Raw genomic sequence first — 12,264 nt, 5'->3', positions numbered from 1 at the left:
CATCACTAAAATAGATTATCTGGTCATTTATCTCACTACTGTTTTGGGATCTTGCTGTGCACAAATTGACTGCCGCGTTTCCCTATGTTACAAGAGTGACTATTCAAAAGTACTTCATTGGCTGTAAAGCACTTTGGGATGTCCTGAAGTCGTGAAAGGAGCTATATAAATGTAAATCTTTAACTGCTCACCATTCCCACTTTCTACTCACCGTTGTGTACAATGCTGGTCTGGGAACTTTGGGATTAAGCAATGACATTGTACCATGTGACTTGTTGTGACTTGATGCAGGAAATGATCTGTCCGAAAACATGGGAATATCAGAGCCTTTATATAATTACAGAGCAGTTGCACAGGGCTCTAGTCTGACCTCCACGTGAGGACTGCGTCCAATTCTGGTCAGCAAGACACAAGGGAGACATTCAAGCACTGGAAGCAGTGCAGAGAGGAGCCACAAGGCTGATCCTCGGTGTCAGGGATCTGAGTTAAGAGGAAAGACTGGAGAAACTCGGGCATTTCAGTGTTTGAGAGGTGATCTTACAGAGGTATATAAGATGCTTGGCCAACCCTACTGAATTCTTTGAAGAAGTAACAGAAAGGGTAAACAAGAGTAATGTAGTAGATGTAATATATTTGGATTTTCAAAAGGCCTTCGATAAGGTACTGCATTGCAGACTCATGACTAAGGTCAGAGCATGTGGAGTCGGGACAGGTAGCAGAATGGATAGCAAGCTGGCTACAAAACAGAAACCAGAGAGTAGGGGTTAAGGGTAGCTACTCAGACTGGCAAAAAGTGGAAGTGGTGTTCCACAGGGATCAGTGCTGGGACCACTGCTGTTCACCATTTACATAAACGATTTGGACTCAGGATTCAGAAGTACAATTTCAAAATTTGTGGACGACACCAAATTGGGAGTATAGTTAATACTGAGGAAGAATGCGTTAAGATTTAAGAAGACATTAATAAACTTGCAGAATGGGTGTGAAATTGGCAAATGCATTTCAATGTAGATAAGTGTGAGGTGGTACATTTTGGTAGTAACAATAAGGAGGACACATACTGCTTGGATAATAAGAATCTAAATGGGGTTGAGGAGCAAAGGGATCTGGGGGTACAGATACACAAATCACTAAAAGTAGCGACGCAGGTTAATAAGGTCATAAAAAAAGCAAACCAAGCACTGGGGTTCATTTCTAGAAGGATAACATTGAAAAGCAGAGAAGTTATGTTAAAATTATATAGAACCTTGGTTAGACCACACTTGGAGTATTGAGAACAGTTCTGGTCTACGTATTATCAAAAGAATATTGAGGCATTAGAGAAGGTGCAAAACAGATTCACAAGGATAATAACAGAATTGAGAGGATATACGTATCAGGAAAGGCTGAACAGGCTGGGGCTCTTTTCTCTAGAAACGAGAAGACCGAGGAGTGACCTGATCGAGGTCTTTAAGATAATGTAAGGGTTTGATAGGGTAGACGTAGAGAAAATGTTTCCACTTGTGGGGTAAAACTAGAGGTCATCAATATAAAATAGTCACTAATAAATCCAATAGGGAATTCAGGAAAAACTTCTTTACCCAGAAAGTGGTGAGAACTTGGAACCACAACGAGTAGTTGAGGCAAATAGCATAGATGAATTTTAGGGGAAGCTGGATAAACACATGAGGGAGAAAGGAATAGAAGGCTGTACAGATAGTATTAGTTGAAATAGGGAGGGAGGAGGCTCGTGTGGAGAATAAATGCCAGCATGGACCAGTTGAGACCTGTTGAGCCGAATGGCCTGCTTCTGTGCTCTGGACTCAGTGTAAGTCAATATAAGGTAGGGGAAAAAGTTAACCCAGAACATTACTTTAGATGAAACTTTTGAAGTAGAACAAGGAGGTAAATACAGGTTCGAAGTTGCAAAAGTAACCTTAGGACTGATATCAGACGATTCCTCTTCATACACAAGGATCAACACATGGAATAGATTCCCAGATAAATTAATTGGAGGCAAAAATCGTGGAATCATTTAGGAAAGAAATGGATGCTGCAATGAGGGGCCTATAGGATCCCCCTGGATGGATGAACAAAGATGGGCCAAATGGAACATAGGAACAGGAGGAGGCAATTCAGCCCCTCAAACCTGTTCTGCCATTCTATTAGATCATAGCTGATCTGTATCTTAACTCCATTTACCTGCTTTTGCTCCATTAGCCTTAATGCCCTTACCTAACAAACATGGCCTTCCTCATCGTCAATTATCTTGCTATCTTGAGTCATGGATTGTGTTATTATCCGAATTTGCCTTTCACATTGGCCAAAAATGACCTGTTGCCCAACTATCAAACATATCAATTCAGATCTGGTCTTCTGTAGCAATTCCACCTCATTCCATTCGTTTCACCCTTTGTGGCATCACCTTACCCGCGATGACATGTCCACTTTGGTTCTCTTCCAATGTCTTCTCCTTCCTTCTGTGAAGGGACTTTGCATTATTGATGAGCTAAAGTATTTTTTTAATCATTATCCAGCTCAGAACTGTTAATGCAATCAGAGAGCGCGGGAGTGAAATGATTCCATGACTCGAATTCAATTCGTGTCACGTTATACCCTCTTTAGTTCAGACAACCATTGACGTCACTGCTCCTAGCTGACTTAACTGTTTCCATGTCAGGGTTCCGTAATGTAGGTCAGGATCCATGAGGTGTCATGTGTTTCCTTGTTCAGCAGATTCACTAGAGACTTGAGCGCTTTGTGTATTCTGATTAAAATGGATGACAGCACCAAAGGGAGATTAAAGAACGAATTTGCATTTATATGGTGCTTTATACGGCCTCAGGATGTCCCAAAGTGCCTTACAGCCAAATTAAGTACTTTTTTGAAGTGTAGTCACTGTTGTAATGAAGGAAACGTGGCAGCCAATTTGTGCACAGCAAGGTCCCACAAAAAGCAATGAGATAATGATCAGATAAGCTGTTTTTAGTAATGTTGGTTGAGGCGTAAATATTGATGAGGATACTGGGGAGAACTTCCCTGCTCTTCTTCGAAATCGTTCCAAGGGATCTTTTACATTCACCCGAGAGGGCAGACGGGGGCTTGGTTTAACATTTCATCAAAAAGACGGCACCTCCAACAGTCCAGCACTCCCTCAGCACTACACTGGGAGTATCAGCCTCGATTCTCTGCTCAAGTCCCTGGAGTTTCGATTTGATATCTGCTGCTCTTTCTTGCGATGACAGAGCAAACACATGCTGATCATTTCCCTCTCCGGTTTTCCCCCCTCCTCCATTAATGGTGCTGAGTCTTGCTGGGGTTGGGTTCCACCAATGCTGACTGCCCGCAGTACCATGCATTCTTAATGTGTAGGTAGGGCGATTTCTGGAGTGCAGCAGATTATGGGAATTGTAGCCGCCATTATTGATCGATTTCTAAGAGGATTCACTTGTCGGGCGACCAATGGCGGGAACGTGGGGGCGGGGAGGTCATGTGAAGAAACCTTGCGGAATAGAGTTGGCTACCCTAGCGAGGAGAGAGTTTGAACCTAGCCTGAACCCAATATCACCACGAGCTCACTATCCGGCAAGTGTCACTGGATAGTGATCAAGAGCAGGAGTCCCGGCTAATCTTTATAAACAATATGGTACAATTTTAAAGGGGGTGCAGGATGTGATAACAGGACACTTAGAAAATATCAAAGGGATTAAACAAGGTCAACATGGATTTATGAAAGGGAAATCGTGTTTGACAAACCTACTGGAGTTTTTTGAGGATGTAACTGGTAGAATAGATAAGGGAGAACCAGTGGATGTAGTTTATTTGGATTTTCAGAAGGTCTTTGATAAAGTCCCACATAAGAAGTTAGTGTGCAAAATTGAAGCATATGGGATTGGCAGTAATATACTGGCATGGATTGAAAATTGGTTAACAGAAAGGAAACAGAGAGTAGGAATAAATGGGTCTTTTTCAGGGTGGCAGGCAGTGACTAGTGGGGTACCGCAGGGATCAGTGCTTGGGCCCCAGCTATTCACAATATTTATCAATGATTTGGATGAGGGAACCAAATGTAAAATTTCCAAGTTTGCTGATGACACAAAACTAGGTGGGATTGTGAGTTGTGAGGAGGATGAAAAGAGGCTTCAATATGATTTGGACAAGTTGAGTGAGTGGGCAAATACATGGCAGATGCAGTATAATGTGGATAAATGTGAAGTTACCCACTTCGGAAGGAAAAACAGAAAGGCAGAGTATTATTTAAATGGTGATAGATTGGGAAATGTACAAAGGGACCTGGGTGTCCTTGTACACCAGTCACTGAAAGCAAACATGCAGGTGGAGCAAGCAGTTAGGAAGGCAAATGGTATGTTGGCCTTCATTGCAAGAGGATTTGAGTAGAGGAGCAAGGATGTCTTACTGCAGTTATACAGGGTCTTGGTGAGACCACACATGGAGTATTGTGTGCAGTTTTGGTCTCCTTACCTAAGAAAGGATATACTTGCCATAGAGGGAGTGCAGCGAAGGTTCACCAGACTGATTCCTGGGATGGCAGGACTGTCTTATGAGGAGAGAATGGGTCAACTCGGCCTGTATTCACTCGAGTTTAGAAGAATGAGAGGGGATCTCATTGAAACATATAAAATTCTGACAGGGCTAGACAGACTGGATTCAGAGAGGATGTTTCCCCTGGCTGGGGGGGTCTAGAACGAGGGGTCACAGTCTCAGGATACGGGGTAGGACATTTAGGACTGAGATGAGGAGAAGTTTTATACCTCCTCCCGTGCTGTAACCGTTCTATGATTCTATGATTCTATGATTCTGATTGAATAGCTCTTTCAAAGAGCCGGCACAGGCACGAGGGGCCGATTGGCCTCTTCCTGTGCAGTATGATTCTATGACTCTATGAATTCAATAATTCTGATCATTTGTGGGGCCGGCACCAGAAAGTTAAAAAACTGTTAAGCTGTTGGATTGTCATAAAAACCCAACTGTTTCACTAATGTCCTAGTGTCACTGGCCCTAATTGTGACTCCAGTCCCACATCAATGTTCTATGTAAAGTTGCTGTTGGATAAGAAAGCTCCCTTTAATATTGATGACTCAGTCCTGTGGTCGCTGTCTCTGAACACTGCCTAAATAATGCTGTTTTCAACTTGCTCTTTTGTCAGGTTCAACGACTTTCCAAAGGCCAACATTTACTTGGACTTCATTACAATGTTCCTAAAGGCACAGACGACCTTCCTGTGAATGATTCTCCGCTGAAGACCCTTCCAATCCCACTAAGACCTTCCAAGGCAACAGAAGTACCTCTCCTGCCCTCCGCTACGATGAGTGGATTCCTCTCGTACCTGGACCCCCGGCGGGTTCACTGGGGTGCTACCTGGGTGGCATTGCACTCGCGGATTCTTCGCACCAAACCCGTGGAATCTATGCTTGAAGACTCCACCCAGCACGGAACGGGTCACTCCAGACTGGCCCAGGTACTCACCACGGTCGATCTGGTGTCTCTCGGCGTTGGCAGCTGTGTAGGAACCGGCATGTACGTGGTATCGGGACTGGTGGCCAAGGAGATGGCGGGCCCCGGAGTGATTGTGTCTTTCATCATCGCAGCAGTGGCTTCCATTTTGTCAGGTAAGCGAGAGAAGGATGAAACATTCCCGTGTCTTTTCCACATCTCAGGTGGTAGGTTCACGGCCCGGTGTGGTACTGCGCCTCAGGAAGGCTAAGGGGAGATTTGATAGAGGTGTTCAAAATCATGAACAGTTTTGATAGGGTAAATAAGGGGAAACTGTTTCCACTGGCAGGTGGGTGAGTAACCAAAGGACACAGATTTAAGGTGATTGGCAAAAGAACAAGAGGCGATATGAAGAAAAAAATTTTTACACAGAGAGTTGTGATGATCTGGAATTCACTGCCTGAAAGGGCGGTGGAAGCAGATTCAATAGTAACTTTCAAAAGGAAATTGGATAAATACTTGAAAAGGAAAATATGGGACTAATTGAATAGCTCTCTTAGAGAGCCAGCACAAGCACAATGGGCCGAATGGCCTCCTTCTGTGCTGTTACATGTAAAACTAAACTTAAAAAAAAACTGAACTTAATTTAAGAAATTAAACAAGGCCAGTACTTGGTTCAACCTAAAAATAATTTGATTGGCATTATAGTAATCAATTAAATAAATAAAATAGTTATGACAGGGCAGGAGATGTGTTGCAGCTGCAATATGTGGGAGCTACTGGACAGTATCGTCCAGGGCGACTACATCTGCGGGAAGTGTCTGCAGCTCGAGGAACTTCGGCTCCGAGTTGAGGAGCTGGAGTCCGAGCTGCAGACATTGCGAGGCATCAGGGAGGGAGGAAGTTACCTGGACACTTTGATCCAGGAGGCAGTCACGCCCCTTAGACTAAATACTGTAGAATTGGCACATAGTCAGGGACAGGAGGGTGTGACTGCGAGTGAGGCAGGTACGGGGATCCAGGAGGCAGCATTGCAGGATCCTCAGTCCCTGCACTTGTCCAATAGATTCGAGGTTCTTGCAGCCCTTGTGGATGAGTGCAGGGACTGCAGGGAGGATGAGCAAACTGGCCACGGCACCGTGGTTCAGGGGGCCATTCAAGTGGGGGGAGTAAATAGGAATGTGGTTGTAGTAGGCGACAGTATAGTTAGAGGGATAGATACTGTTCTCTGCAGCCAAGAGCGAGAGTCCCGAAGGCTGTGTTGCCTACCTGGTGCCAGGGTTAAGGACATCTCCTCAGGGCTGGAGAGAAACCTGGAGTGGGAGGGGAAGGATCCAGTTGTCGTGGTCCACGTAGGTACCAACGACATAGGTAGGACTAAGAAAGAAGTTCTGCTGAGGGAGTTTGAGCAGCTAGGGACTAAATTAAAAAGCAGAACCACAAAGGTGATAATCTCCGGATTATTACCTGAGCCACGAGCAAATTGGCACAGGGTAAATCAGATCAGGGAGATGAATGCGTGGCTCAAAGATTGGTGTGGGAGAAGTGGGTTTTGATTCATGGGGCACTGGCACCAGTACTGGGGAAAGAGGGGGCTGTTCTGTTGGGACGGGCTTCACCTGAACCGTGCTGGGACCAGTGTTCTAGCAAACCGAATAACTAGGGCGATATAGAAAGCTTTAAGCTAAATAGAGGGGGGGAGGGCTCAGGTGGGGCGAAGTTTAGATTGATAAAGAGAAAAGACAAGGAAGTAGTACAGGAAAGTGATGGGGGTCATGATAAACAGAGTGTGTCAGGAAGGGACAGAGCGTACAAACATAAGAGTGCACTAGCAAATGGGGCCGGGGTAGGAAAGAATGGTAAAAAGACAAAATTAAAGGTTCTTTATCTGAATGTGCGCAGCATTCGTAATAAGATAGATGAATTGACGGCACAAATAGAAACAAATGGGTTTGATCTTGTGGACATTACAGAGACGTGGTTGCAAGGTGACCAAGGTTGGGAGCCAAATATTCAGGGTTATTTAACATTTTGGAAGGATAGGAAAAAAGGTAAAGGTGGTGGGGTAGCTCTGTTAATAAAGGTTGAAATTGGTATAATAGTGAGAAATGATCTTGGCTCAGAAGATCAAGATGTCGAATCAATTTGGGTGGAGGTAAGAAATAGCAAGGGAAAGAAATCACTGGTGGGAGTAGTATATCGGCCCCCTAACAGTAGCTACACTGTAGGGCAAAATATTAATCAGGAAATAAGGGGGCTTGTAAAAAAGGTAATACAATAATCATGGGCGATTTTAACTTTCACATAGATTGGACAAGTCAAATTGGCAAAAATAGCCCTGAGGAGGAGTTCATAGAGTGTATTAGGGACTGTTTCTTAGACCAATACATTGGGGAACCAACTAGGGAACAGGCCATTTTGTATCTAGTAATGTGTAATGAAACAGGATTAATTAATGATCTCAAAGTAAAAGATCCCTTGGGAAGCAGTGATCATAACATGATAGAATTTCACATCCAGTTTGAGAGCGAGGATCTTGGGTCTGAAAATACTGTATTAAACTTAAATAACGGCAATTATAAAGGAATGAGGGCGGAATTGGCGAAAGTGGACTGGGTAAACAGATTAGATGGTATGATGGTGGATAAGCAGTGGCAAATATTTAAAAAGCTATTTTATGACTCGCAACAAAAATATATCCCTGTGAGGAGGAAAGACTCCACAAAAAGGGTGAACTAACCATGGCTAACTAAGGAAGTCAAGGATGGTATCAGGTTAAAAGATAAAGCATACAACATGGCAAAGATTACTGGTAAGCCCGAAGATTGGGAAAACTTTAAAAACCAGCAAAGGATGACTAAAAGAATAATAAAGAGGGAGAAAATAAATTATGAGAATAAACTAGCAAGAAATATAAAAACTGACAGTAAAAGCTTCTACAAGTATATAAAAAGTAAGAGGGTAGCTAAAGTAAACATTAGTCCCTTAGAGGATGAGACTGGGGAAATAATAATGGAAAACAAAGAAATGGCAGAGGAATTGAACAGATATTTTGTATCTGTCTTCACAGTAGAAGACACTAATAACATACCAATAATAGTAGAAAATCAAGGGGCAAAGGGGAGGGAGGAACTAAAAACAATCATTATCACTAAAGAAAAAGCACTAGGTAAACTAATGGGTCTAAAGGCTGACAAGTCCACTGGACCTGATGGCTTGCATCCGAGGGTCTTAAAGGAAGTGGCTACAGAGATAGTGGATGCATTGGTTGTAATCTTCCAGAATTCACTAGATTCTGGAAAGGTCCCAGCAGATTGGAAAACTACAAACATAACACCCCTATTCAAGAAGGGAGTGAGACAGAAAGCAGGTAACTATAGACCAGTTAGCCTAACATCTGTCATTGGGGAAAATGCTAGAATCCATTATTAAGGAAGTAGTAGCAGAACATTTGGAGACTCATAATACAATCAAGGAGAGTCAACATGGTTTTATGAAGGGGAAATCATGTCTGACAAATTTATTAGAGTTCTTTGAGGAAGTAACAGGCAGGGTGAATAAAGAGGAATCAATGGATGCAGTATATTTGGATTTCGAAAAGGCATTTGATAAGGTGCCACATAAAAGATTACTACACAAGATAAGAGCTCATGGTGTTGGGGGTAATATACTGGCATGGATAGAGGATTGGCTAACTAACAGAAAACAAAGAGTCAGGATAAAAGGGTCATTTTCAAAATGGCAATGTGTAACTAGTGGGGTGCCACAGGGATCAGTGCTGGGGCCTCAACTATTTACAATATATATCAATGACTTGGATGAAGGAACAGAGTGTCTTGTGGCCAAATTTGCTGATGATACAAAGATAGGTGGAAAAGCAAGTTGCGATGAGGACACAAAGTGTGTGCAAAGGGATATTGACAGGTTAAGTGAATGGGCAAAAACTTGGCAGATGGAATTTAATGTGGGAAAATGTGAAGTCATCCACTTTGGGAGGAAAAATAAAAAAGCAAAATATTATTTGAATAGAGAAATAATACAAAATGCTGCGGTACAGAGGGATCTGGGTGTCCTCGTACATGAAATACAAAAAGTCAACATACAGGTGCATCCGGAAGGCAAACGGAACATTGGCCTTTATTTCTAGGGGGATGGAGCATAAAAGCAGGGAAGTCATGCTACAACTGTACAGGGTGCGGGTGAGACCACACCTGGAGTACTGCGTACAGTTCTGGTACCCTAATTTAAGGAAGGACATACTTGCATTGGAGGCAGTTCAGAGAAGGTTCACTAGGTTGATTCTGGGTATGGAATGGTTGCCTTATGAGGAAAGATTGAACAGGTTGGGTCTATACTCATTGGAGTTTAGAAGAATGAGAGGAGATCTTATTGAAACATACAAGATTCTGAGGGGACTCAATAGGGTAAATGCTGAGAGGATGTTACCCCTCATGGGGGAATCTAAAATTAGGGGGCATAGTCTCAGAATAAGGGGTCGTCCGTTTAAGACGGAAATGAGGAGGAATTTTTTCTCCCAGAGGGTCATGAATCTTTGGAATTCTTTACCCCAAAAAGCTGTGGAGGCTGAGTCATTGAATACATTCAAGGCTGAGTTAGACAAATTTGTGATCAGCGAGGGAGTCAAAGTATATGGGGCAAGAGCGGGAAAGTGGAGTTGAGGTAAAAATCAGATCAGCCATGATTTAATTAAATGGCGAAGCAGGCTCAAGGGGCCGAATGGCCTACTTCTGCTCCTATCTCTTATGGTCTTATGGTTAACATACTATGGTACGATCCCTTGAGTTGAATTACTTGACATCAGCTGGGGTGGCAGATCGGAACAGAAGGAGGCCATTCAGCCCTTCAAGGCTGTTCCATCATTCAATTAGATCCTGGCTGATCTGTACATCAACTCCATTTACCCACCTTTGCCCCATATCCCTTGATACCCTTACCCAACAAAAATCTATCGATCTCAGTCTTGAAAGCTCCAATTGACCCCCAGGGTCCACAGCATTTTTGGGGGAGCAAGTTCCAGATTTCCATTCACCGTAATATGAAAAAGTGCTTCCTGACATCACTCCTGAACGGCCTAGGTTTAATTTTAAGGTTATGCTTTCTTGTTCAGGATTCCCCACCGGGGGAAATAGTTTCTCTCTATTTACCCTATCAAATCCCTTTATCATTTTAAGCAACTTGATTAGATCACCTCTCAACTGTCTAAACTCAAAGGAAGACAAGACAAGTTTCTGCGAGCTGGGGTTTCGGCAAGGTCACATGGGTGGGGGAGGGGAGGGGGTGAGTCGGGGGGATTGAGGGGGGGAGTGTGGGGGGAGTGGGGAGGAGTGCAAGGGTGTGCGGGGGTGGAGTGCGTGGGGCGATTACGGGGGGGGAGTGCAGGGATGGAGTGCAGGGGGGGAAATGGGGGGGGGAGTGTGTGGGCGATTGCGGGGGGAGGAGTGGGGGCAGCAGAGGCTCAGACTTTCATTGTAGAGCCTACTGGACCCCCGCTGACCCCGTGAAGATAAGTTTAAAACCTTCAGTCCTCCCTCACCGGGTTTCACGGAGCATGACACCTGTGCCCTGCTCAGTCAGCCATTAAAATGCCATCAGGGTCCTGACGACATCATACCTGGACCCCTGATTTGCACCTTTTTTTTTATTTGTTCATGGGATGTGGGCGTCGCTGGCGAGGCCAGCATTTATTGCCCATCCCTAATTGCCCTTGAGAAGGTGGTGGTGAGCCGCCTTCTTGAGCCACTGCAGTCCGTGTGGTGAAGGTTCTCCCACAGTGCTGTTAGGAAGGGAGTTCCAGGATTTTGACCCAGCGACGATGAAGGAACGGCGATATATTTCCAAGTCAGGATGGTGTGCGACTTGGAGGGGAACGTGCGGGTGGTGTTGTTCCCATGTGCCTGCTGCTCTTGTCCTTCTAGGTGGTGGAGGTTGCGGGTTTGGGAGGTGCTGTCGAAGAAGCCTTGGCGAGTTGCTGCAGTGCATCCTGTGGATGGTACACACTGCAGCCACAGTGCGCCGGTGGTGAAGGGAGTGAATATTTAGGGTGGTGGATGGGGTGCCAATCAAGTGGGCTGCTTTGTCCTGGATGGTGTCGAGCTTCTTGAGTGTTGTTGGAGCTGCACTCATTCAGACAAGTGGAGAGTATTCCATCACACTCTTGACTTGTGCCTTGTTGATGGTGGAAAGGCTTTGGGGAGTCAGGAGATGAGTCACTCGCCACAGAATACCCAGCCTCTGACCTGTTCTTGCAGCCACAGTATTTATGTGGCTGGTGCAGTTAAGTTTCTGGTCAGTGGAGACCCCCAGGATGTTGATGGTGGGGGATTCGGCGATGGTAATGCGTTGAATGTCAAGGGGAGGTGGTTGGACTTTCTCTTGTTGGAGATGGCCATTGCCTGGCACTTGTCTGGTGCGAATGTTACTTGCCACTTATGAGCCCAAGCCTGGATGTTGTCCAGGTCTTGCTGCATGCGGGCATGGACTGTTTCATTTTCTGAGGGTTTGCGAATGGAACTGAACACTGTGCAATCATCAGCGAACATTCCCATTTCTGACCTTATGATGGAGGGAAGGTCATTGATGAAGCAGCTGAAGATGGTTGGGCCGAGGACACTGCCCTGAGGAACTCCTGCAGCAATGTCCTGGGGCTGAGATGATTGGCCTCCAACAACCACTACCATCTTCCTTTGTGCTGGGTATGACTCCAGCCACTGGAGAGTTTTCCCCCTGATTCCCATTGACTTCAATTTTACTAGGGCTCCTTGGTGCCACACTCGGTCAAATGCTGCCTTGATGTCAAGGGCAGTCACTCTC

General features: G+C 44.7%; 1 protein-coding gene across 1 annotated transcript in view; it reads left to right on the top strand.

Moving 5' to 3' along the window:
• Positions 1-5,305: 5,305 nt before the first annotated feature.
• The window catches only part of LOC137330965 (solute carrier family 7 member 14-like), a 49,558-nt gene continuing 42,599 nt past the window's right edge, over positions 5,306-12,264 (top strand). Inside the window, exon 1 of the mRNA XM_067994542.1 lies at positions 5,306-5,609. Coding sequence (XP_067850643.1) covers positions 5,306-5,609 — 304 coding nt within the window. The remainder of the gene's footprint in view (positions 5,610-12,264) is intronic.

This window comes from Heptranchias perlo, chromosome 13 (genome assembly GCF_035084215.1).
Source record: "Heptranchias perlo isolate sHepPer1 chromosome 13, sHepPer1.hap1, whole genome shotgun sequence".
Taxonomy (NCBI): Eukaryota; Metazoa; Chordata; class Chondrichthyes; order Hexanchiformes; family Hexanchidae; genus Heptranchias; species Heptranchias perlo.
Note: the sequence above shows the minus strand (reverse complement) of the source record. Positions and strands in the feature narration are given on the sequence as shown.